We start from the raw sequence: 27,866 nt of genomic DNA, 5'->3' as shown, positions 1-27,866 counted from the left end.
GATTTTTTTTGGATGAACAATATAAAGAAATCAACAATATAATTTTTTTTTCTAATTTTTTTCATCATTGTGTTGTTGATTTTCAAAATTTAGTAACACAATGGTGCTGATTGGTAAGTAGAAAAAAGAGAAATTTATTTTTTATTGTATGCATACGAAAGAGAGAAATGTTTAGAGTGGTTGCATGTAATTTTTGTCAGGTGAATCGTAAAAAGAAGAAAGACTATATTATTTGGACATTTCTAAAATCATATTCATATTTGGGGAAAATATATATTTACCTACATTATTTGATAAATTGTCCTTAGATAAAATATTTGATAAAAATTAAAGGTGCCTTGTTATTATTATTATTATTATTATTATTTTAAAAAAGAGCATCTAATTATATCTAAAAATATTTTTTTTAATATTATTTATAATAATTTTATTCAAGATTACTATAGCATAAGATAATTTAATTAAATTTATTATAATAAACAAACCGATACAATAATATAAGTTAATATAATTTTAATTAAATTATAAAATGTTTTAATGTATCAGTAGTTCAATAATTTTTTTTAAAAATGAGAGTATTATTTTGATATTTTTAAAATTGGAATGCACTTTGTTTTATTTTTTTTTTTCAAAACTAAATTCGATTTAGTTTTTCCGGGGATGAGAGAGAAAACCAAAGGCATCCTGAACGCAAGCAACCTCCCGGTCTAGTCCCGAAGAAGACCTATTTGTTCCTCCGATGCTCCCACGCTTTCTGCAGCCTTCGTCCGCCATTGTTGGGTTCTTCGTGCCCACCTCCGCCCCTCACTTCTCCTACTCCCTCCGTAGTCTTCATTTTTCCTCTCACTTTCTTGGTCTCTCATCTTCCACCTCTGGTGCCAACGTCCAGCAGCAGCATCGTCAAGAAGAGCATGGACATGGCGTTTCCTCGAAATTGGTGTGGTTTATTTCTCCTTATTTGCTTTCTTGTAAAGTAAAACCCTTCCTTTCTTTTTGAGTAGTAGCATACTACATGAAATTGTTAAGAATGTGGATAGGTGTGTCAAAGTTGGGTTTGTAATAGGAAAATTTGATATTTTATGCACCCAAAGTGTTAGAATTTGTGGAATTGTGCATTCCGCTGCACTTCAATTGTTCATTCCGCTGCGCTGCATTTGGCCTGCCGCAGTGCACTTCGCCCAAGGTGTGCTCTCTGCGCGCCTCTCCTTTTATTTTTTTCCTTCCATAGTGGCAAATCCGCGCAAAAAAGCGCTTCTCCGAGATAAGATATTAGTCTCCAAGATAAGATATTATAATTAAAATTTTTGATCCCCTTTGGGTTCCCTAAAGGCTACTATTCCCTGGGCTGGCCTTAACGCATCGAATACAAGACTTTCTCACATAAAATCGCCCGAAGCTGATGTTGCAGAGAGACCTCCAAATTAAATTAAAAAAAATTTGCTAGCGTCTTCAAGATGGTTAGTTAACCTGCTTGACGATGAAGTGGTTTTCACTGGATGATGTACTGTAGACTTATAAGAAACTCACCATACCTCAAGTAACTTGGTGGTAGGAGCCATGTTAGAATGCCATGATATTAATCCTGTGAACTTGTCTTTGTGCATTCTGAATTCTATGATTTGTTTTTTGGGATCATTCTGTTGATGGATGTACTTAGTCTAACTAATTCTGTATCACAGTATCCGTACTTTTCATTTTCTGAACAGTGCAATATTTGAACTTTCAGGGACCTGTAAAATCTGGTTTATACCTAGTTGCAACGCCAATTGGAAATCTTGAAGATATCACCTTACGGTGAGTTATGGGGTTGTCAAAATCTATTTATTATCAGTGCATATCTTATATAATCTCATGGGCATTATTTAGAACATTTACCAGATCATCATATATTATGTACACAGTCAGCTGATTCTCTCACATATCAGCAATGGATTTGATCTGTTGGTAAATCGTTGTTAAATTTAAAAGTCTAATTATGATTCTTATATGAAGATAAGTTACTTATAAGATGAGATTAAAAATGACAGGGATTTTGTCAGACAATCTTTTAAATCTGAAGACGTTGAACTTGATGAAAACTGAAAATTAAAGATCAAAATACCTTTTTAATATGGTGGATTAATGAGATATAGCTCATATATATGTGGATGATATTTAAACTTAGTAGTGCATCTAATGTGAATTTGATTTCAAGTCTTTGAAGGAAATAGGAGAGTAAACAGGCTTGGTTGTTCATATTTGTTTTTGAAGAAAGATCTTGTTTAAGCTCTTACAAAAATGTAGTAGCAGAATAATTAATTGTGTTTTTAGGTTTTGGAGGTATGTTGTGCACCATGGGTGAGAAGAAGATACAAAACAGTGTGTTTTTGTACATATAGGAATTATCTAGTTTTTTGTGATGCAATCTGTGTAATCCTCACACGTGGTAAGATTTTTTCCATTGGGAACATAAAACATACACAAACAATAAATTATTATTTGTGAGAATTTCATCTTCTTTTGGGTTTTCTTGTCAAAATGTAAAATCCTATCTTAGTTCTTACCATAACAATGAATTCACACAAAATACAGGGCATTGCGCATTCTTAAATCTGCAGATTTAATACTTTCTGAAGACACAAGACATTCTAGGAAGTTGCTTCTGTACTATGGAATTACAACTCCACTTGTGAGTTTGTAGCATTACTTATAATTATTTTGCATTCCCATGATCTGGAATTGTATATTATCAACTTATCTTTCTCTGAATATAAATTTTGTTTTGTAGCTTAGTTATCATAAATTCAATGAGTCTGAACGTGAACGTTCGATATTACAAAAGCTTCGACTAGGTGAAGTCATTGCACTAATTAGTGATGCTGGTACCCCATGCATCAGTGATCCTGGTATGGAACTGGTTAGTTAACCTTTTAAGATCTTTGTTGATTGAAAAAATATTGGAAGTTTGTCGATATCAGCTACCAAGAGTTTTAGTTCATGGTTTGAAGTTGTCAGTTTGAATGCTGTGAAATAATGAAGGAATTGTATTTCAGGCAAAGGTATGTGTGAAAGAAAATATACCTGTTGTTCCTATCCCCGGGCCATCAGCTTTAGTTTGTGCTCTTTCAGCTTGTGGCTTGTCTACTGATGAATTCAAATTTGGTAACCATCCATATGCCCATATGTCTGGACAACTATTTATAACATTACTTTTATGTGTGAGATTTTTCTTTAAGGCCTTTTGTTCTTACACTTCTTTGGCATGCAGTTGGATTTCTATCCAAGCATGCACGGACAAGAAGAGAAAAACTTAAAGTTTCTGCTGCTGATACTGCAACACAAATATTCTTTGTACCTCCCCATAAGCTTCATCAATTTCTTGAGGAAGCGTCCCTAATTTTTGGAGATGCAAGGTAGTTTATAATTCCAGATGTCATTTAAAATCTGTCTGATCTTTGTTTTTTCTCAATTATCTTGTCATATTTTATGATGCCTTGTGGTTGGAACATTGCAAAGTGCTAACAGTTTGTTGCTGGTTATTTTTGATGGTAAATTAGTCTCCATAGTGGTTAAACTGAGAATTGAACCGAATTGTTCACAAGAAAGTCTTGTTACCTTGATACATTTAGTCATGTGATAAGAAATTCTTATTTGTGACTAGGAACATTTTCTCGTACATTCTTGTTGACCGATCAGTGTGATTATTTCATTTGTACAATTGATTGTTTTACATGTTTGTGCTGAATGGAGATAGAAGTTGTTGCTAGTGCAAAATTTCAAAAAAATTTCCCATGCTACGCATCCATGTATATTATGCTAATTCCTTTTCCTTGCACATATCTTGTAATCTTGGCTTTTCTATCGTGTGAGAAAGGTGGTTTATAAATTAACAGATTCGAAGATGCAGAAGAGACATCTACAGGAATTTTAATCATCAATAATTACAATAATAGACCACAAGAAAAATGAAGCATAACAATAAATCTTTTGTGGGTTTAGCAAAAGAACTTTGGTGTGAAGGGAGGGTGATCTACAAGAAAATCATCAAGGATTTCAATAGTGGTCTATACGAAAGTTGACCCATGTTAATTAGGTTTTGGGGGTTTAACCATACGAGTAATATTTTTTTGTTTTTTGTTTTTTTGCAACTTTTTGGATTGTTTCTTTGTTATAATTGATTCCTTTTTACCTTTCTGTTGAATGATGGTTGAGCTTGTGCAAATTTTCATAATCATTTTGGGTGTTACATATAGATAGGTAGTTTGTTAAGAAAACTTCAAAGAGATGATATGAAAATATTAGTCAACAAAAACTTCAACAGTCTATTGGGTTATGTACGGACCACAAAAGGCTGAATTTGTTGGTAGAGACGTGAGCTAGATAGTCAATAAACATGAAAAATAGCTTCCTACTATTTTGATTTAGCTATAGGGATAATGCCTCACTATTGTGATATCCTAAGTGGAAATGTTCCCACTCAATCGAAGAACCATTATCATTAATGAACTTTATTCAAATAATTAATATTCTGTGTATTTTGCATGAATTTGAAGTAAGATGTAATTTTTGTTAAATCCTTTTATAATAAATAACACAAAAGGCTCATGGATAGTCAAATATACTTCTTTTGATTCTCAGGGGACATACAACCCACATTTATTATGTATGACAACTTATAATAAAATGACAAAAGTGCCATTGATGTTCAATATGACCAAACAAATTTTATCTGTTCTTTGCTTATTATTGTGCATTTAGTGTCATTCTCTCTATGAACATTGTGAATAAAGTACTAAGATGAAATTATTCTGGACTACAATCAGGTCATGTGTTATTGCACGGGAAATGACAAAAATTCATGAAGAGGTATTTGATGTCCACCATGTATCGAGGTGGATCTGTTCTTGGTATTAAATTTCTTAACATACCTTGTTTTCTTATTAATTCTATTGCTTTCCATTCATGTTTTAAGCATTCGTTCTATGAATAATGATAAAGTAGTCACAAGTTGTTTTTCTTGTTTGGAGTCTAGATTTAGTTCTAATACAAGGTTTAAAATCTTGATCTGTGCCAAGATTTAGTCACAAGTTATTTTTCTTGTTTGGAGTCTAGATTCAGTTCTATACGAGGTTTAAAATGTCGACTTGTGCCAAGATTTCAATCTTGAAGAATGATACGATTTCGGTATCATATCGTGTTGTGCCGATATAGTTTCAGTATTTTTTTAAATATAAAATATATTAATTAAGAATAAAAAATAATCTAAATATTTAAAATACAAAAATATAAATAAAAATATTTTTAAAATATATATAATTAATGGGATAATTTTATTAGGGTTTATTTGAGTTTATTTAAAATATCCCTACTATAACTAGGAGTTGATTAAAATTATTAAAATAAGTTTATTTAATTTTACAATTGTTATGCCGATTGTTGATCAGTCTGCCACCCGTCGCAACATGCGACGAGTCCACCGTGGCCGTAGGGCTTTAGCGACGAGGCCATTGCAGGGCTTGCACAACAAGTTTGCCACGAGCTTGCGCGATGAGTTCGCTGTGGCTGCGGGGCTCGCACAATGCCTCTAAGGCCGGCCGTGGGCCTTGTAACTTTTGGAGTGCCGGTGCCGATTTCGGTCTTCGAGTGGAACAAAATGTTCACTCGGTATGGGTGGTTTGGCGCGAGATTTTAATCACTGGTTCTATATATAGAAAAATTTTCAATATATATTTGAACGTTTCTTGTATCCCATCATCTTCTGGAATCAATTCAACCTTAACCCAGTTTTATTAAGGAACAATCTACCTCCTTTTCTTTTCATTTCTTTTTTTTTTTGCTTCTTTTGTTTTTTTTTTGTTGGAAGTACATTGTCTTCTGTTTTCAATGCGTGCAACTAAAGGCGATCTATGCTAATAATACATTGGACACTTCCATTTATCACAGCTCTTTTCATTATCCTGGTCATAATCATGAAAGCCAAACAACACCCTGCTTGTAGGTTTGGTGCAGTTATCCGCAACTTTGATTTGTGTTCATTTTTTGCATCGAGTTGTACATTTTTAACATAACACATTTGTACCCTTTGTTAGGAAGTCGACTGGGTTGCCTAATCATTAAAGATTTAATAAAATCCTTAAATGTAAGGCCATCACAACTAGGTTCTAGGCCTACATCAATCATTGTCAAGCTTCATTGAATGTGCCATTTAGCGCAAGGCATATGCTTTCTATGATTATGGGAAAAAAATAAGGTACTTCGGTGTCCTATCAAAATTTAGAATCTTTTGTTTTGTTTTAAAATTTATTATAATTTTTATTATTTTTTGGGGTGGTAGTAAGCCCGCCCATGACGAATATTGTCATGGTCGATTCCAAGTTCGAATATAGGAGGATGGTTATGTTAGATTGTCTATCAATGTAAAACATAGACATATTATATATGAATCCATCAAATAGAAGTAGTGCCTACGGAAGTAGGGAATTAAACGATTTATGAAGTTATTCAATCTGATATTGAAAATGAAGAAAATGTACAATGTCTCTGATATAAAAACCGAGACATAAAATTATGCAAATTACACTAACATTAAACTAATGAGTCATATTATGAAACGTTGGAAAAAAGTGATAGTAAAAATTAAGGAGGTTAAGGTGATTGAAAATCAATTTAAATTCACACTTGTAAGGTTTACAACAGAAGCTTATATGGAGAATTCTAGAAAAGAAATGTGTTAGCATATCGTATATTGAAATAAAGGATATGTACGAGGATGTAACGCAAGAATGAAGAGTCCGAGCAGGTTACGAATTGTTTTCCATTACGATGGAGTTATACCAAGGATTATTTCTAAGTCTATTTTTTTTACACTAGTTGGTAAATTGGACACATCTAAACAAGTTATCATGGTGTATGTTGTTGGTGATGACATTATTCTAGTTGATGAAACGCATGAAGAAGTAAATGATAAGCTTGAATCATGGTGAGAAACATTAGAAGTAAAAGGTTTTAGGCATAGTAGAGTAAAGATTGAATCTATGAATATTAGACATAGTAAGAAAATTGTTAGGATAGGAGAGGACTTATAACTAAGAGCTTTGAGTATCTAAACTTGTTTTGCAAAATCATGGAGGCATTCATAGAGATGTTTTATATAGAATACAAGAAGAATGACTAAAATAGAGTAGGACATATGATGTTCTTTGTGATCGTAAGGTAGCTCTAAATCTTAAAGAGAAATTTTATAAAATGACAGTTAAACCTACTATGTTATATGAAGTTGAATGTTGGACTAGAAAACGACTACACAAGCAAGAAATGTGAGTTGTAGAGATGAAGATATTAAGATGGATGTGTGAACATAAAAGGATGGACAAGATAAAGTCGGAGTAATGCCTATTGATTGAAAATTTCGAGAGACATGTTTAAGATGATACCGATATATATTTAGGAGACCAATAAATGTCTTAGTTAAGTGACGTGAGGCCATGACAAATACACACTTTAATCGACGAAGAGAAACCAAAGAAGATTTGATTAGGAAGGATAAAAGAGGATAAAGTTCGTTTAAGTATACATGATGATATAGTAGGGGATATAGTTCAATAGCATAGGAGGATCTATATAGCCGATCCCACTTAGTGAAATAAAGGGTTGGTTGTTATTGCATTTTTTTGGCGGTGGTGGTGGTGGTTGTTAACACACTAATAGAATTAGGTGTCTACTATGTTAATGGCCTAGCCTTCTTACAATGTCTACCTTCACAACTTGTCAAGCCAACAACATGATCCCACGATCCTTCTCTCCTAGTCTCCCTCTTTGCGAAGTGGCAAACACAGATGACCACCTTTGTTGTGACAGCAGGACCACCTCTTTGGTGACGACATTATTCACTCATTGGCTTCTATCGACACTTGCACAAACTTTAAGGTGTGACTTGTGAGCACTTTTTCACAGAATTTATTGAAATTTTTTTCATAGTTTTGGTTTTCAGAAAATTATACTGCATTTCTAGTTCTAATCAATTTTATTGATGAATCTAATCAGATATTTGAAGCAATCGAATTTCCATTTTGCAAGATCAATTTCATTTTCTTTTCGAGGTCAAATATTTGTCTTCCTGTTGTTTGTTTTTCAATAATATTAATCTTCGTATTTTTTATATTCAGATCCAAGCTTTAAAATTTTGACCCGTGCCGAGGTTTCGGTCCTAGACCGGAATGATACGGTTTCGGAATCGTATCGTGGCGTGCCGATACAGTTTCGGTATTATATATATATATATATATATAGTAATTATTAGATAAATATATTTATTGTGTATAATTTAAAAATAAGTTATATATTGATTTTATATAAGTTCTCCATTATTAAATAACTTAATATTGTTATAAAAAATAATTAAATATAGGTTTTTTAAAAAAACAATTGATGTATAAATAATTTTAATTAAAATTGATACATCATAATATAATATGTTAAATGGAAGCAATGATTCTTGTAATATTTTACTTAGATAACCTTTATAGTTCTCCAATGTCCAGAGTAAATAATCATAATTATATAAATTAATACAAAATACTATTTTATATATAATAATCATATAAATTAACTATATGTTTATTTAATTAATTAATAGTTTAAATAATATATATTTAAAATAGTAAAAAAACTAGAATATCAATTAAATATTAAAACAGTAAAAAAATATAAAATAATTAAAAAAATATATAAGAATAAAAATTTGATTTATTAGAATTTTTTAAATTTTTTTAGAATTTTTTAGATTTTTTAAAATAGTAAAAAAAATTTCAGAATATTATTTAATAAAATTTATTTTTTTAAAAAAATTTAAATATATTTTTTTATATTTTATTTGGATAATTTAATTAGGGTTTACAAAAGCCTCTTTAAAATATCACAATTAAGTGGGAATGAGAATTGTTTGATTTATTTAAATTGCAAAATTAATTTTGCATAGTAACCACGCCGAAGCTGCGACTCACCCACGACGTCGCGACCCATCCGACGCCGCGCGGACGCCTCCGACGGCGCCGGAGGCGTCTGGCGTCACCTCCGGCAACATCGGAGGAGTCCGACGACGCTTTCGGTGGTGCCGAAAGCGTCCCGTGACGCTTTCGGCGTCGCCAGAAACATCGCGTCGCGACGCCTCCGTCGCCCCCGAAGCTTTTGGCGCCTTGCGACGTTTCTGCCGGCACGGGAAGATTCTGGCGACGCTGTCCATGCTGCCGTGCGACGACGAGCGACGTATGACACGACGAAATCTTCCGTAGTTCGGTGCCAGTTTCGGTGCGCGGGCGGAACAGTAAGTTTTGTCCGTTCCGCCTGGCACGGAACGAAATTTTGAACTATGTTCAGATCACATTTGAATATTTTTCAAATAGTTAAAAGCAGGGAGGGGATTGACTTTCTTAGAAATTTGATAGCATCTAACTAAATCGAGAATAAGTAGTTAGAGTTTAAATTTATGATGCGTACTTTTTAGCATGGTTTAAAGTGCCATGTCGAAAAGGTTGAAACGGGCGAAACGTCTCGTTCCGCTCGGTGACAGACACCGGCACGACCCTGGCACCAGACCCACGACAGGTGCGACAGGTGCGACGTGTTGCGCGACCCCGTGGTCTTAGCAGAGGGGTCGCTTGACCATATAACAGTAACGAAGAGATTGCATAACCCTTCCGCTGTCGTCGTGGAGGCATCGTGCGACCGCATTGCAGAGGGGTCGCACAACCAACGTGGTCGCGCCGAAGGAGTCATGCAATCTCCGCGGCCATGGCTGCTCGCGCAACCCTGCGACAACACCGAAATCGTGCGGGCTCGCGAGTGATGTCGGATTTCAGATTTTTTTTAATTAAACTTAGGTTAATTTTTTTATTCAACTCTTAGTTATGGTGGAGATAATCTAAAGAAACTTTATTAAACCCTAATAAAATTATCTAATTAATTTTATATTTCATTTATTTTAATTTAAAAATTATAATAAAATTTTTATTTATTTATTTATTTATCTATTTTCATATTTTTTTAAAAAGATTATTTTTTATCTTGTTTATTTTTTAAATATTTATGTTAAATATTTTAGTTTTTAATTAATATATTTTATATTTAAAAATATCGAAATTATATTGACACGATACGGTACCAAAACCGTATTATTCCAGTCCAGGACCGAAACCTCGGTACGGGTCGAAATTTTAAACCTTATTTTTTAACTTCCAACAAAAAATAAAAATTTATAAAAAATGATAATTAATGCTGATACTTTTGGAGAAGGTTATCCAACTTTTGAAATTGATGAAACATTCACTGAATTGAACATGATATCTAACAGAATTAGTAATGAGAGGGTTAAAAACTAGATCAGAGACAGCTTGAAGTCAATTAGTACTCATCATAAAGTGCGTAGTTTTAGTCAGTGAGGTTAGCGACCTATTAAATATTGAAATAATGGGAAAAACAAATCTGCTTATTGTTTGTGATTAATCAAGTTGGTTGCAATTTAATTGTCTTCTTCATGTTTCTTGGTTATCAATGTTTATTGTACTTGTAGAGCAAGCTTATCAAAATTGGGATTAATACCGTCAAGATTTTCAAATCCTATTTAAAATCGATGAAAATTCTAAAGTTGGCTAAGTTGTTTAAAATTTTTTATTATTTTTTATATTTCTAAAATATATATAAATAATGTTTAAAAGATGTTAAATTAGAGTTTTTATTTACGAAGAAAAAGTCGTTAGTGTCTCATATATTCAAACAAATTTAAATTAATAAATTTTCTTTTTATTTGGTGTTAGATCTATTTGGGAGAGAGATTTTCATGTGGGTGAGTTTTTTATTTTCTCTTTCTCATATATTTATCCCCTTTACTCCATCATTTTCATCGTAATCTTTTGAATGATTTGAGGATAGAATTCGCTTTTGATGCTATGTTAATTGACATCACAGTTGAAACATGATTTGGTTCTATACCTCCTTCCTCTTCTCTGATCACCATTCCTTGCCACCCATTCCCTTCCACTACATTCTCGAGGAGCAGCTCTCCCTTTGTGCCAATGCCAACACCAATAAAGTTGCTTGATGATGACTCTGTTGATTACTAGATTATAATCTCATTGTTATGTGGCCACTAAACATTGACAATTTGATTGGTCCAGCCAACGTCTCTCTCCGGCGTTATCAATGTTCAAACTACCATTGATCCTTCCGAACCAAAGATGATGCCAGAATAGGCTTCAGATTTGATTGAAACCCTAATATATCATTTTAGAATTTAGTCTGCAAACTTTTAAAATTTCATATTAATCCTTTTTAAAATTTATGTTGTTGCTATTGCAATAGTAATGGATAAAAAATAGCAAAAAAAGAGAAATTAAAGAAATAGTGAAAAATGGAAAAACTTATCAAAAGAAACAACATCAACCACCAAGGCTTATCCCACTAGATGAGGTCGACTATATGGATCATTTTACATCATTGAGTTCTATCTCCAACTATATCATCATTTATATTTAAATAAATTTTATCTTGTTTTATTGTTGCTAACCATGTCTTTTTTGGTCTACCTCTTTCTCAGTTGATATGCGTGTTTATCCTAGTTTCACATCGCCTAACTGGAGTATTTATTGGTCGTCTAAGTATATGGTCGTACCATCTTAAATGTGTTTCTCAGAGTTTTCCCACAATATATGCAACTCTGACTTTCTCTCTAATGTTTTCATTTTTTTTTTGTCCATTCTCGCATGTCTACACATTCACTTTAACATCCTCATCTTTGGAACTCTCATCTTATGCTCATGTGCTCAAGTCATAACCCAACATTCAGCTCCATATAACATAACAGGTCCAACTGCGGTTTTATAGAATTTTCCTTTAAGTTTTAGAGGTACTTTACTATCACATAAAACACCCGATGCTCTCATCCATTTCAACTATCTTGCTTGTATTCTATGTCAAACATCTCTCACTCCCTCCATCATTTTGTAAAAATAACCCTAAATATCTAAAACTCTCGGTTCCGGCCAACTTGTCATCTCCTATCTTAACAATTGTCTTATTATATCTATTATTGCTAAACTTAAATTCCATATATTACTTTTTCCTTCTAGTGTTTCCTACTAAGATTCTAATTTAGCATTTATTCCTTCACGTGTTTCATCTACTAAAATAATATCATCTGCAAACAACATGCACCACGGTACTGTGTCTTGAATATGTGTAGTGAGTTCGTTCATAATTAATATAAAAAGATAGGAATTTACAGTTGATCCTTGATGTAGCCCTATCTTTATTGGAAATGTTACAATTACTCCACCTGAAGTCTTTATTCTAGTCGTTACATCCTCGTACATATCTTTAATTAGTTCAATATATGTTACTCTAATACCTCTCTTTTCTAGAATTCTCCATATAATTTTTCTTGGACTCTTTCATAAGTTTTTTCTAAGTTAATGAATACCATGTGTACATCTTATTTTTGCTCCTGATATTTTTCAATTAATTGTCTAAGAAGATGTATAGTTTCTATTGTCGATCTTCCATGCAGGAACTCAAATTGATTTTCGGTCACCGTGGTTTCCTTAATCTTTTTTCTATTACTTTTTTCCAAAGTTTTATGCTATGACTCATTAGTTTAATGGCCCTATAGTTTGTATAATTTTGTATGTTTCCTTTGTTCTTATATAAGGGAACTAGAGGACTTATTCTCCATTGATCAAATATTTTTTTTTATTTTCAATATCATGTTAAATAATTTTATAAGTCATTCAATACCTTGTTTCTCTAGGCACTTCTATATCTCTATCAGAATTTCATCTGGTCCAAAGACTTTTCCATTGTGTATTCATTTAGAGCTTATTCTACTTCTAAAGTTTGAATTCTACGATAAAAATTTAAATTTTTATGTTCATTTGACTTACTTAAATTACCTAAGTTAAGTTGGTATCTAAACTTTCATTAAAAAGTTGATGAAAATACCTTTTCCATCGCTCTTTTATTTCTCCATTATTTACTAGTACCCTATTACATTAATCTTTAATACATTTTATTTGGATAAGATTTCTTGTCTTCCTTTCTCTCACTTTAGCTATTCTATAAATGTCTCCTTCCTCTTCTTTTATATCCAATTTTTGATATAATCGTTCAAAAGTTTATTCGTTGTTTCATTCACTACTCTCTTAACTTCTTTATGGGCTATTGTATATTTTTTTAGGTTTTCCTCGTTCTTATAAATATATAATTCCTTATAAGATATTCATTTTTCCTTCACTTTCTCTTGTACTTTCTCATTCCACCACCAAGATTTCTTACTTAGTGGTGCATGTCTCTTTGACCGAGTACACTCTTAGTTACTATTTTTAACTTTAATACTCTCTTATCCCATGTTGTATTAAAATCACCATATATTTCACCTAATGCTTGTACTCCTACGTTCTCCTTAAATATATTTTGCTTTCCATCCTTTAACTTCCACCACTTAATTTTAGGAGTCGTATATTTTTTCTTTTTATTGATATTATGCTTGAGGCGTATATCCAACACTATTAACCTATGTTGGGTAGTTAAACTTTCTCCAGGGGTGACCTTGCAATATTTACAAATCTTTCTATCCTTTTTCCTAGCCATAAGAAAGTCAATTTGCGATTTATTATTTCCATTTTTGAATGTGACTAGGTGTTCTTCTCTTTTTAAAAAAAACGTATTAGTTAATATAAGGTTATATGCTATCGTAAAATCTAATATAGTTTTTCCTTCCTCATTTCTTATTTCAAACCCATAACCTCATGTACCCTCTCATATTCCTCATTCTTCACTCCGACATGCTCATTTAGTTCACCTCCTATTAAAATCATTTCATTTGGTGGAATATTTTATAATATTTCATCTAAGTCGTCTGCAAACCTTGATTTGGTAGTTTCATCTAATCCTACTTGCGGTACATATACGCTAATTATATTCATAGTTTCTTTCACTGCTATTATCTTAAGGGCTATAATTCTTTTCCCTTTTCTAATTACTCCTACAACTTCTTCATTTAACGAACTATCTACAACAATGCCTACTCCATTTTTTGCTTTACTCTTACCTGTGTACCATAACTTAAAACTTGAGTTCGCTATTAGTTTACCTTCTTTCCTACCCATTTTGTCTCTTGTACACATAAAATACTAATTTTTCTTCTAATCATCATATCTACTATCTCTATTGATTTATCAGTGAGGGTTCCTATGTTCCAAATTTTAGATTATTAGTTTTTTTATCATATTTGTTTTTATCTAACGTATGATGTGAGAACTCTTGCCTATTTAATACTACACCCAAGTTCTCATAGAGATGTAGCGGTCTTTGTCGATATGTTATATTCGGATTTGCATCACGAACTCTTGCATATTAACACTACACTTAAGTTCTGGAGATGTAATGGTCCTTGTTGAGACGTTATAGTCGGATCCTGCAATGCGTTTCTTCCGGGGAATAACCTAGCATTAGTACAATAGTTTAACGGATCCATTCATTAAATATTTGTCATAGTTGTAACGATGCTTGACAACTTAACACAACCTCCCTCCTTTTTCCAAGCTTGGGACCAGTCATGATTGGTTCGTCACTGACGGAGTTAAACTTATCAAAAAAACAAAAAACAAAAAAGGAAAACAATGAAAAATAAATAAGAGAGAGAAAGTTAAAACTCATATAACATCATTTTATTTTAATTTTATAATTATCATTACTGGTCTATAGTTAATTGGCATGACAAGAAACTACCACAATTACATCTAATATAGATTTTAGGATAAGGATATCAAATAAACTAACGCAAACAAGAGAATAATTTCATTATTTTTCTGAAAATGATAATTATTGTATATCTGTGTGCTAGAACATATGCACCTATGTTTGTATGTAGAACGGTGAACCTATTATATTTCTTGATTGACAGACGATATTGAAAATTATTTTGACCGATATAACATAACCTCTACTAAATGAGAATGATTTATCAAATTTGTACTTAGTGGATCTGTTAAAATTTGTTAGCGATGTGTCTAAACCATTAGAGACTAAGATAAGACGTGATAATACCATCTAAAGGCATTAGTTCGCTTACAATCCATAAGGAAGTCATATCAGTAGTTCCACAGATATGATAGGGAATATTTTTTGACTTATTAGAAAGGATAACTTAAAAGTAAGAGCACAAAATCAATGCTGAATCTTGCAAAAATTAAAATTAGAAAGAACCCTAATTCATTGGAAGGATCGCCCAGGATAGCATAATAAATAATTCATGTTTAACAGACATCATGAGGCAAACATTACTTGCACATAGAAACATTGACATATGATAACTTGCTTGGAGCTGAATTCTCCTTGGTCACTTAGAATGACACAAGTCAAATTTTGGGATAAAATTAGGATTTATTTTAAAATTTTTAAAATTTAAAGTTTCTATGAATTTATATAATGTTTAAGAGTCATTTTAAGTTTTATAAAAATTTGCTATATTTAGAGATTGCATTAATAGTTTATAAAAGACGTTAGGGGTCCCATGTAATGAATCATCTTTCAGGTAATAATATTTTTCTTCTTTGATGACTTTGAGGCCTTAGATCTTCTTTTGCAGATATTTTCATTCTGCATCACAACACAATGAGGTTGAGAATGACCATAGAGGATATCTTTGCATTCTATTTGGGAAAACAAAATATAAAAATTTACCAACTCTGCACATCAAGATATGCCTCAAACGTGCAAGAATTTTAGAGATTGAAGAGCCAGTGAAAGACAAAAGCTTGAAGTTCCTCCAACTTGAACCATCGTGAAATAAAAAGTGATATTTGCTGTAGTTGAGTTGCCTCAAGCAGAAGATTTCCTCATCATACAGCCTCTTTTTCTTCTGCTCACTGGCTATGCTGGGATTAGACTTAAGTGCTATTCCTTTGACCTAAAGAGGAGAAGACAAATTGAAACTCATGTTTTGGTTTTCCCGGGAGTCAACACATTCAAGGATTGTTACTTTTGGAAGGTTGCAGATTTGGTGCACTGGGAGGTCATTAATGAACTCAAGGAGCTCCTTGCTTCTGGCTAGGTTTTTTTTACTAAATGCAACATTCTTCACTGTCACTGTTATGCCATTGGGAACAATGCAATCACCAATAAAACTTCCCTCATCAACAGTGAGCCATCCACAATATTATCTGCAACTTGGATGAGGGAAAGCTTGAACTTATTAGAAAGTGTTGTCGGTTAGAATGATGCAAAGATGCATTGGTGACAAATGAGAAAACAACAATGACCTTATATTTGACAATTTATGTAACTATTTAATGATTTTAACAATACACTTAACCTTCATTCTCATTTTTTTTTAAAAAAGATCTAACAGATAATGGATAACAAGATAAAATTGTTAACAATATATTAATGCATAAGTTGGGGTGTTTTGAGTAAACGAGCTATATACATGTGGCATACAATATTTGGGTTGTTGTGTTCTTGAACTAGAATTTGCTCATTTTCTGTAATAAAATAATGTCCATTTCAGTTTTGGCGAGGCACATTGGGTGAAGCAAACAAGATATGCTCAACTCAGCAGCCAAAGGGAGAAATAACACTTTTGATTGAGGGAAAGATGGCTTCTGATGAGAATGAGTTAACTGATGACCAACTTGAGCTTGAACTTAAAGAACTTATTTCAAAAGGCCATAGTCTTTCCGTGGTTGGTATTGTGCTTCTGTTGCTTTACTTCTGTATTTCTTTTTCATTGGTTGGCAATCCATCTATTCATTAATTTGCCAACATAGTTTGAACTTGTGCAACAACAAAACAGGTCCTTAAAACAAAAATATTTCATTCAAATTGGCTAAGAATTTAATTTTAATATTATCCACATATTTCTAAAAAATAGTTGGAGAGTATGATAATGTATCCTTCAATTCTGCTGCCGCTAATACAACTGAGTAGCATATTTATAAAACCATTTGCACTTCTTGTTCTTGTAGTATATTTTATATTTTGTCATTTACATTATATAATATTTTTATGCATCCAGTAAAGATTTCTGTGTGACAATATATATTCCACATGGTTAGAACCAAGCGATTAAGAGCTCAAGTGGATCACTGTCTTATCTGCTTTGATAATTGTGCTGGTGATGGCTGAATCTCATACCTTATCCTCTGGTAGTTCAAATGTTCTATTTTTACTTTAATGCGAATATATGATATATCCATTATTTCTGTACTTATGGAATGAGTCATAATGACAACGTTATACATTCTTGCACTGTTTTTTCATTTTTACACATATTTTCTCAAATAAAATGTGATTCATATATTCTGAATTCTTAAAGATCATGTCAATATAGATCTACTTGACTTAATGAGGATGGTAATTGTAAGATGGCTGCAAAAAAGAAGGTATGAAAAGAGTGTATCTGCAAATCTTATGTTTCTCTTAGGGAAGCTATGCTAAAGAATGATTGAAGATTCCATATTGCCTCTTATCATTTAATTTAACTTTTTCTTATTTTTATAGCAATTTTGATCATATTTAACATGAGTTAGATAGATGGTCCTACCAACTTCATTTGATCAGCGATTGTAATTGTCAGATTCTTAGGTTTCTAGTAGTAACAGAAGAATTTTGACTACAATCTAAATTGATTTTTAATCAAAATTTTTCCTTCTCTATGCTATCCTCAAGTCGCCTCGTTGCATTTTCATGTTGGTAATATTGCGTTTTACTTAGAGACACCTTCAAGGAGTATAACCTGTTTCCAATTTCTTACCCACTGTTGCCTTAAATAGTTTAAATCTTTCTACCATTTGCTTGGATGTTCAAGTCACATCTTCAAGTGAAAATTCAAGTATTTATTTAAAGCACGATCTTCTTATATTTGTTATATGGTCATATATCTTTAGATCTTCAGTATCAAAACGCTAATCTTTGATAAAATTGACACAGCTGTCATTTAAGATTGTGGTACGACAGCAAAAACCTTTCTATGCTATATTTTAGCCTACATTTTTTTTATGTTCCAAACCGACCCCATCTAATAGGATAAGACTTATTGTTGTTATATTTTCTTCCTATTCCGACATGCACAATCAATTAGTTGAATGCTATCGCCCTTTCACTACTACACTGTGTTGCACTATATTTTATCCTAATTTTATTGTACTTTCAGGCGGTGAAATTGGTTACCGGGGGCACATCAGCAAGAAGGAAACATGTCTATGCACTTGCACTGAAGTTGTTCGGAAAGCAAGCAGCAGGGATGGATGATGATTCAGTTCAGGATCTATAAGTATGGTAAATCCTTGACACCCTTCTCCCCAACTACAGGCACATCCTCTGTATCAATGTGAATTGTTGCAAATCTTTGATAGCTATTTTTAGTTATTCTAATTCTTGATATGCATAAGCAGTATAATTTCTCATAAATATTTATTTGATATCAGTCTTTACCTCCTTCAGATTATATTGATGTGCTTCATCAGGTGCTTTGATGGTGTTTCGATGGCAATATACTCGAGACAAAACATCTTATTGAAAATTTTCACTTGCTTAGATCTGAGATCAAGACCACTTGTCTAAATTATTAGGGGGTGTTTGGTACGCGCGTTTTCCATTTTCATTTTCTGGAAAATGCGCGTTTTCTGAAAAACGGTGTTTGGTTTGCGTTTTTCACGCGCGTTTTCTAAAAAATTGGCTATCGTTTTCTAGAAAAACAGAGAATGACAAAAAGTCATTTTCTGTTTTCTAGAAAACGCGCGTTTTCTAAAAAATGAAAATGAAAACGGTGCAAATCAAACGCACCCTTATCTTTTTTTTCTTTTCTTTAAGAGAAAAAAAAGGTTTATATAACCATTTAAAATATGGTTGAAAAATATATTGTGTTTTTTTTGGTTGGGGGACATTTGTGAAAATTACTTAATGTTTGATAATTTTAATATTAAATTTACTTTCTAAAGCACTTGTCTCACAATTTAAAATTGTATTCGGTAATATGCATAAAAATTACAAAAAATTTTAAAATAGTTACAGCAAAATGTTATCATATTAATTTATATATTATTATTTAAAATATGCATCTTTTTTACTTAGCAAAGCTGAATTGTAAAAAAGTTGGGTACTGAAATTTTTAAAAAATTATTAAAAAAAAATAATTAGAAAGATTCATTATATTTTATCGCTATAATGTACTTTAATTTTTTAAGTTTCTTTTTCTTGGGTATATTTATGTATAATGTATGCCGATTTCTTAAGTTATATTCGAAGTATTTGGGTAATTTATAAATTTTTAATAATTTGTGTGTTTTAATACATTTTTAATATTTTACTGAATATAATCACCTAACTAAAGGAAAAAATTATTAATTGTGATATTATAAATATTTTGTAAACAACAATAAAATGCCCTGGAAGAAATAATTATTGAGTCAACCTCTTATTGTAAATGAATTTGATGATGAAGATAATACTAATATTGTAAAAAATATTCTGAATCTTGATAATTCAGAGAATTGAGATAAAATTCATCAATAATCAATATATGAGGGACTTTTTAAGTTGAAAAGGGATAAATTAGAATGGATGATATCTTGTTTCCTAAAATAGTATTAGTAGACATTTTGATACCTTGCACTATAAGCTATTGCTTAAAATGTGTAATAAGTGATAGAAAATAATTAGTTTATTTGTTTTTTTTTATAGAGTGTTTTACTTTTGTTACCAGTTGTTTAAAACTGAATGTGTCATAGATAAAATCGGTTAATTAACTAACGAAGGGTATAAAGATTAAAGATTGACGTAATTTAAATCGACGTCTTAAAAATGCATGAAGTTGAACCTCGAGATGTATTTTCTTTCATATAATCTGAGAATATATTGTGAGGAGCATTTAGAATGAGTGTAATTATTTGTTTACTATGATGAAACGAGTGAGGAGCATATAAGTTGTATAACTAATTAGATTGTATTACAATAAGATTGTAAAGAAATAAAACAATTGATAAAAGCTTTCAAATAGAAATTAACAAAGACAAGGGCATGGGAGATTAGTATTAAAACGGATAATACATATTGAGCATAGGCTAGCAAAAAAATTTACTTTAAAAAAAATTATGTTGAGAAGGATGGTAACCTCTTGCAAATGATTGTGCAAGAGCACATTCGTTGTATAAACACAAGAGATGCATTGTACATATCTTGGATTTAAAATTCAAAATAAATTGATAAACACATTGACAACTGAAGTGAAAAATACCATTATTGTAAAAGTTAAAAAGCAAAATATTATCTGGTTATACTAGATTATATTTTAGATGCAAATCATGAAGAAAGAACAAATGTCTCTTCTTGGTAGGTAAAGATATTGGATAATATTTGGGAGGTAAAGATATTGAATAATATTTTCAAAGGTAGATGATACATCAAGTTATTGACTTTTTACTAAACTAAAAATCATGAAGAACAAATGTCTCTTCTTGGGGGTCCTAAAGGATATTGGATAATATTTTCAAAGGTAGATGATACATCAAGATATTGACTTTTTACTAAACTAAAAATGTGTTGAGAAGTCTTGAGCTTGATTGATTATATATGAGCGAAGGGGTATGACAATGGATCACATGTGAAAGAAAAGTATAATGGTGTACAATAAAATTACTTAAAATAAATTTTAAGCTTCTATACTCCATATGGATGTCATGACTTTAACTTGGCATTATGTGATATGACAAAATATTGTCCCAAAGTTATGTTATTGTTTGAAGTAATATAGGCTATAACATAATTGTAGGGATTTTTTTTTCTCCAAATAGGACTTGCAACTAAGGGATATTGGGTTTTTGGTCTGTTCGCCGCAAGTGCTTCTCGATTTATCCTAGTAGCCGGTGGAAAATTTTCGTGGAGCTGGACCGGTCATCCCAGACTTGACACTACCCAACCTGATTAATCATTGTTTGAAGTAATACAACTCTTTTATATATTGTTGTTATCATCTATCAAACAATGGAAAATTTACTGATCCTGTCTGAAAGTCGAAGAGGTGGATGTTGGGGACGTGGCACTCTTGTTGATCTCCGAGGGACTTTGCTTCTGCTTGCAACACAAGCAGCATCAGTTCCAAGCTAGGGAAGGGATCTCCGGCGATGACCCTTCGATGCTCAAGTCAGTCTCTGGCGAAGCAAGAAGCAAAGGAAAATATAGCGCAACTGTAGAGATCGCAAGAAAAGCATACCTCCATCGATGCTTGGACCCCCCCCTTTATATAGGGTTCCTGTAGCGTGTGTGCATGCTTCTTAAAGCGGGTGAACTGTGTTAGGATCTCTTCGTAGCGTTTCTTTCTACAATTCGTTAGCGCAGCGGAAAAATAAACTAGAAACGAAAGGAAGAATGTCAAACCTTAACACAGTGATGTACGAGGTTCGGAGATGATGCTCCTACTCCTCGGCGTGTCCGTAAGGTGGACGAACCCAATCAATCCGTCGGTGGATGAGTCCCCGGAAAACCGGCTAATAAAAACTCCTTCTGGGTGGAGAAACCTCGCCACACTTGTTTGCAACAGCAAACAGGAGTACAAGTACAAAGAATAAGCAAGAAATACAATAAGAATACACAAGCACTCTACCAATCTTGCTTTCTCGTCGACTGGAGTCCGGATGAAACAACAGCTTCAAAAACCCTAACAGCAGCAGCTGTTCCAGTCGGGGAAGCTCACGCGAAGCTTTCGGAAGGAACTCAAACAGAGCTCTTATCACCGCCCACAAATCTTCAGCAGAAGAGAAGAAAGAAGAGAAGAAGAAGTAGTTGCACCAAAGCCTTGATCTCCTTTTATAACCTGCGAACCTGCACAGCGAAGACAGAAGCCAGCGGAGAAGACGGAGCGACCCGTTGTGACTCAACGGTCGAATCGTGGACCGATCAGGCTCCACCCTGATCGATCCTGGGGACCGATCAGGCCCTGGGCTGATCGGTCCCTAGACCGATCATATTGCTCCACGTAGTGCCCAACTTTTCGTTTCTGATCGATCGTGGACCGATCAGCCACCGGATCGGTCCACGACCGATCCCACCTCTCTTGCGTCTCGATCGGTCCGTGGAGACCGATCAGCTTGATCGGTCCCCCGATCGAAGCTCAGCGCTTTTTTGTTATCCGATCGGTCACCGGATCGATCGATACACAACGATCACTGATCGGTCGATCCGAGCTTGGTTTTTGCCCAAACCAAGTCCCAAACCTTTCAAACCAATATCCGGTCAACCTTGACCTATTGGTACATCATGCTTAGCATCCGGTCACTCCTTGACTGCTAAGACTCCCCACCAAGTGTCCGGTCAATCCTTTGACCCACTTGACTTTCCTCCTTCGTGCCAAGTATCCGGTCACTCCTATAACCTACTTGGACTTCCCATCACCGATGTCCGATCACCCTTGATCCATCCGGATTTTCCCTTGCCCGGCTCACTCACTGTGACTTTCACCTAGCTTCACTCACTAGGGTTTCCACACCGCCTAACATCCCAGTTAGGACTTTCTCACCGCCTCACCCAGGACTTTCCAACCGCCTAACATCCCAGCTTAGGACTCTTTCCACCGCTTCGGCTTTCAGTATACACTCCAACACGAGCCCTCTCGGACCTCCCATGCCGGCTTCCTCACTGGGACTTTTCCACTTGCCAACATCCCAGCTTAGGACTTTTCTCGTGCCAAGCTCCCTGCTTGGACTTTTCCGTGCCAAGTCTCCATACTTGGACTTTTCCCGTGCCAAGTCTCCATACTTGGACTTTTCGCGTGCCAAGCTCCCTGCTTGGACTTTTCCAGTGCCAAGTCTCCATACTTGGACTTTTCCCGTGCCAAGTCTCCATACTTGGACTTTTCGCGTGCCAAGCTCCCTGCTTGGACTTTTCCAGTGCCAAGTCTCCATACTTGGACTTTTTGCCGAATCAGGTCAACTAGGTCAACCTTGACCTACGGTTGCACCAATAATCTCCCAACCATCTATTATTGTCTCACATCAAGAATAGAACTCTCTCACGAGTGTCAAACATCAACATGCAACTCAACTAGGTCAGCCTTGACCTAAGGTTGCACCGACAATCTTCCCAAGTCAAACATCAAAATACAACTCGAGTCAAGTCACTTCGAGTCGGGTCTACCAGGTCAACCTTGACCTAAGGTTGCACCAACAATCTCCCCCTTTTTGATGTTTGACAAAACCCATAATCAAGTTAGGTTAACCTGATAACCTAACTTAGGTTTTCCAACCATCTTCCAATGTCCAATGTTCTTTCCTTGAACATTCTCTGGACATTCTCCCCTTAGGTTAACCCGATAACCTAACTTGGGTTCTCCAATAATTCTCCCCCTTTTTGACACACATCAAAAAGAATTCCAATGTTCTTCCTTGAACATTCCTTGACATTCTTCCCCTAGCTTAGGTTAACCCGATAACCTAACTTAGGTTCTCCAATAATTCTCCAATGAACACTCTCCCCTTTTTGACACACGTCAAAAAGAAAAAGGAGGGTATCAAGGTCAAGAGTTTCTTCCTAATGAAAGTCCCATACCTTTCATTGAAACTCTTAATTTCCCCCTTGATACTAAACTCAACAATCAACTTAGTGATAATCCCATATCACTAATCCTCAAAAGTCTTAAGGAGTAAAAACTCCCCCTAAAAGTCAACTTCCCCTTGACAATTAGGTAAAACTCCCCCTAAAGGTCAACTCCCCCTTTGACCATTGTACCAACAATGTCTTTGAGAGTTCCAACAACACCACTTCCATAACTGAAATTTCAGACAACAGCTGAAAAATCAGAAATTCGGCACGCCTGATCGGTCACCGGACCGATCAGCCCTTCACCAGATCGCACTCGTGCTACTGGAACTCACTGGATCGGTCCGCAGACCGATCAGATCTTCCCTGGATCGGTCCCCGGACCGATCCAGCCACTGAAATCAGAACTTCTGATTTTCTCCCCGGGAGAAGTTCATAAACTCACAGAAAATTATAGAAAATTCGAAAAATTGTGAAATTTTGAGGATACATTCCTCATAACATATACTATCATGGAAAAAATAGTTTTCTATGAAAATAACTTCCATTTTTCAATCTTGATACAAAGTTCAAAAACTTTGAAATCGTTCAAGTTTAACTCAACTTTGTATCACAATGTTCAATGATGAATGCTATCACTAGGAAAGCTTCATCAAGGTTTTTCAAATCAATTTTAAAATACTTTTAAAACCATTTGAATTTAGGACCATAATCTTAGGGCTAGATGTACATGACTTGTACACAAGCTTTCCCTATGATCCTTAATTTCTTAAATTAGGGTCATCTAGGTACAAGGACATTGCACCTTGATCCTAACTCATGATCCTAATATCTCACACACATCTAAGGTGTATCAAACCACATTCAAGTCAATTTGATGTGAGATATGGGTTAAGGTCAACTTAGGCTAAGTTCTCATGCATTTTCTAAACACTAATTTGATCTCAATATCAAATTATATGTTTGTCCTTAAATCAATTTCATTGATTATAATGCAAGAGATGATAACATGGCATATAATGATATCATAAGTAAAAATATGTGCTAATGTCATGATGTCATGGCATAAAGTTTGAAAACTTAAATAAAGCATGACATATAAACTAGCCTAAGCATTATCATGACATTTCAAATGATAATAAACTAAATATGATGTCATGGCATGACATATGGCAACCAATCATGACAAGTTAGCACAAATAAAATACCTAAATTCCCTATCTAAGTATCCTTAGCCTTAGCTAACTTAAAATCTAACCCTAGATTGCCCATATATCCCTAAGAGAAAACCAAAATCCCAATTATGGTATTTCTCTAGGTTTTCTTAAATTATGCCAAATAAGATTAAAATCGATATTTTTCAAATATGACACACTTTACTCTTCAAGGAGTAAATAATAATTCTTTTTCATTTTCAAAGGTTATCAAAACCTTGAAAATGCTCCTTGAGTGTCAATTTCCTCAAAGTTGGGTTAAGTACCATTCTAATTGGAGTTGACACTCTCTAACCCATCTATGGGATAGAGAAGATGCTCCTAGGAACCCAATATCTATGTGAGCTCATTGGGTTCACTAAATATTCACTAGGGATGACTTCCCTAGCAACCCTCCTAATGACCCTCCTAGGCTTTGAAGCCTTGGTCATTTGGGACTCATCAAGATCAACTCTAGGGGTGACTCCCCTTGTGACCTTGGTGGTGGTCTTCCTAGCCCTAGGTTTTGTTCCATAATCGAATGGAACACTATGATAAGTGGGCTTGACCACTTGTGACTTAGGTTTGTGACCCAAACCTTTCTTGTCCTTGGACTTGGGTTTTTGACTCTTAAACCCTAGAGATGACTTCTCCATGTTTTTAAGAGCCTTTTCTAAATTATCAAGTCTTGACCTCAAGACTTGATTTTCCCTCTCTAATACCTCAAGTGTTAATTTGTCATTTTTCTTTGAGATATTCCTAGGCATATGTCTAGATGATTTGGGATTTCTACCTAGATTTTCCTTAGCCTTAGATGAGTTAATTCTAGGGTTGACTTTCCTAGTGTTATCCTTATCTAGGCTCACATGTTTGGCACCTAAGCATGTGTATCGATTTCTATAATTAACATGCTTATCATTCTTGACAATAGCAATAAGGCTACTAGCATGCATCCTACTAGAATTGCAAGAATGTGCCTTAGAGATTACCTTAGAGTTTGCCCTAGCTCCCCCTATACATGTGCTCGATCTCTTGTCCTTGTGAGATTGCCTCCCTCTCAGACATTGGCTCCGATAATGTCCCCTTCGCTTGCATTGGAAGCACATCACGTGCTCCTTGCCCTTGCGTGTTGGGACTCCGGCTTCCTTGACCTTTGGTGCCGGTGGAGTCTTTCTAACCCTCTTTGGACATTTACTCTTGTAATGTCCATACTCCCTACACTCAAAGCACATTATGTGTAATTTATTTGAAATTGAAATGCTTGAGTTACCTAGGGTTGAGGTGGGATGTATGCTTTCTTCTTCATCCCTTCCGGAGATAGAAGCTTCTTCCTCTTGCTTCATTCTTGAAGAAGAACTCTCCTCCTCTTCTTCCTTAGATGTTGAGTAGCCCTCAACTTCTAATTCCTCTTCTCCATGATGTGAGCTACTTGGCTCACTTGACTCCTCTTCATGGCTTGAAGTGGAGTTCCCCTCATGGAACTTAGCCAAGTTGTTCCACAACTCCTTGGCATTGTTGTATCCATCTATCCTACACAATATATCGTTAGGTAATGAGAATTCAAATATTTTCATTACCTCGTCGTTGATTGTGGATTGGTGGATTTGCTCCTTCGTCCACTTCTTCTTCTCAAAAGGTTTTCCTTCTTTATCCATCGGAAGAGTGAAACCTAATTGTACACAAGTCCAATTTTCAATGTTAGTCATAAGGAAATACTTCATCCTTACCTTCCAATACGCGAAGTCGTCGCGATCGTAGAAGGGTGGAATGGTGATGTCTTCTCCGAGTTGATCCATCTCTAGCTTGTGCTCCCTCGGGTGTTAATCCGGCGAAGAGCGACCTTTCTCTGATACCACTTGTTAGGATCTCTTCGTACTCGGCTAGAGAGGGGGGTGTGAATAGCCGCCCCAAATCGCTCGTTTCTTCCTACAATTCGTTAGCGCAGCGGAAAAATAAACTAGAAACGAAAGGAAGAATGTCAAACCTTAACACAGTGATGTACGAGGTTCGGAGATGATGCTCCTACTCCTCGGCGTGTCCGTAAGGTGGACGAACCCAATCAATCCGTCGGTGGATGAGTCCCCGGAAAACCGGCTAATAAAAACTCCTTCTAGGTGGAGAAACCTCGCCACACTTGTTTGCAACAGCAAACAGGAGTACAAGTACAAAGAATAAGCAAGAAATACAATAAGAATACACAAGCACTCTACCAATCTTGCTTTCTCGTCGACTGGAGTCCGGATGAAACAACAGCTTCAAAAACCCTAACAGCAGCAGCTGTTCCAGTCGGGGAAGCTCACGCGAAGCTTTCGGAAGGAACTCAAACAGAGCTCTTATCACCGCCCACAAATCTTCAGCAGAAGAGAAGAAAGAAGAGAAGAAGAAGTAGTTGCACCAAAGCCTTGATCTCCTTTTATAACTGAAAACAGAAGCCAGCGGAGAAGACGGAGCGACCCGTTGTGACTCAACGGTCGAATCGTGGACCGATCAGGCTCCACCCTGATCGATCCAGGACCGATCAGGTCCTAGGCTGATCGGTCCCTAGACCGATCAGATTGCTCCACAGAAAGTGCCCAACTTTCTGTTCGTTTCCTGATCGGTCTGTAGACCGATCAGGACACAGCTGGATCGGTCGACAGACCGATCCCACCTCTCTCGGCTGCGTCTCTGATCGGTCGTGGAGACCGATCAGGCTTCATGCTGATCGATCAGTAAGCGCACAGAACTGCGCTTTGCCTTCTGTTTGTTATCTGATCGGTCACCGGATCGATCGATACAAACGTATCGCTGGATCGGTCTGCAGACCGATCCAGAGCTTGGTTTTTGCCCAAACCAAGTCCCAAACCTTTCAAACCAATATCCGGTCAACCTTGACCTATTGGTACATCATGCTTAGCATCCGGTCACTCCCTTGACCTGCTAAGACTCCCCACCAAGTGTCCGGTCAATCCCTTTGACCCACTTGGACTTTCCTCTTTGTGCCAAGTATCCGGTCACTCCTATGACCTACTTGGACTTCCCATCACCAGATGTCCGATCATCCTTGATCCATCTGGATTTTCCCTTGCCCGGCTTCACTCACCAGGACTTTCACCTAGCTTCACTCACTAGGGT

General features: G+C 34.9%; 1 protein-coding gene across 6 annotated transcripts in view; it reads left to right on the top strand.

The window, feature by feature from the left end:
- The first annotated feature begins 661 nt into the window (after window positions 1-661).
- LOC121984409 (ribosomal RNA small subunit methyltransferase I-like) overlaps window positions 662-27,866 on the top strand; it is a 49,137-nt gene continuing 21,932 nt past the window's right edge. Inside the window, exons 1-10 of one of the 6 annotated variants that reach the window (XM_042537327.1) lie at window positions 662-937; window positions 1,727-1,794; window positions 2,572-2,668; window positions 2,768-2,896; window positions 3,033-3,141; window positions 3,248-3,392; window positions 4,803-4,845; window positions 16,538-16,711; window positions 18,182-18,306; window positions 18,472-18,591. In XM_042537327.1, the coding sequence (XP_042393261.1) occupies window positions 740-937; window positions 1,727-1,794; window positions 2,572-2,668; window positions 2,768-2,896; window positions 3,033-3,141; window positions 3,248-3,392; window positions 4,803-4,845; window positions 16,538-16,711; window positions 18,182-18,301 (1,083 nt within the window). In that variant the 5' untranslated portion in view covers window positions 662-739 and the 3' untranslated portion in view covers window positions 18,302-18,306; window positions 18,472-18,591. The other 5 variants (XM_042537328.1, XR_006112893.1, XR_006112894.1 and 2 more) reach the window with 5 other exon arrangements.

The sequence above is a fragment of the Zingiber officinale genome, chromosome 5B (genome assembly GCF_018446385.1).
Source record: "Zingiber officinale cultivar Zhangliang chromosome 5B, Zo_v1.1, whole genome shotgun sequence".
NCBI classification, from domain to species: Eukaryota; Viridiplantae; Streptophyta; class Magnoliopsida; order Zingiberales; family Zingiberaceae; genus Zingiber; species Zingiber officinale.
Note: the sequence above shows the minus strand (reverse complement) of the source record. Positions and strands in the feature narration are given on the sequence as shown.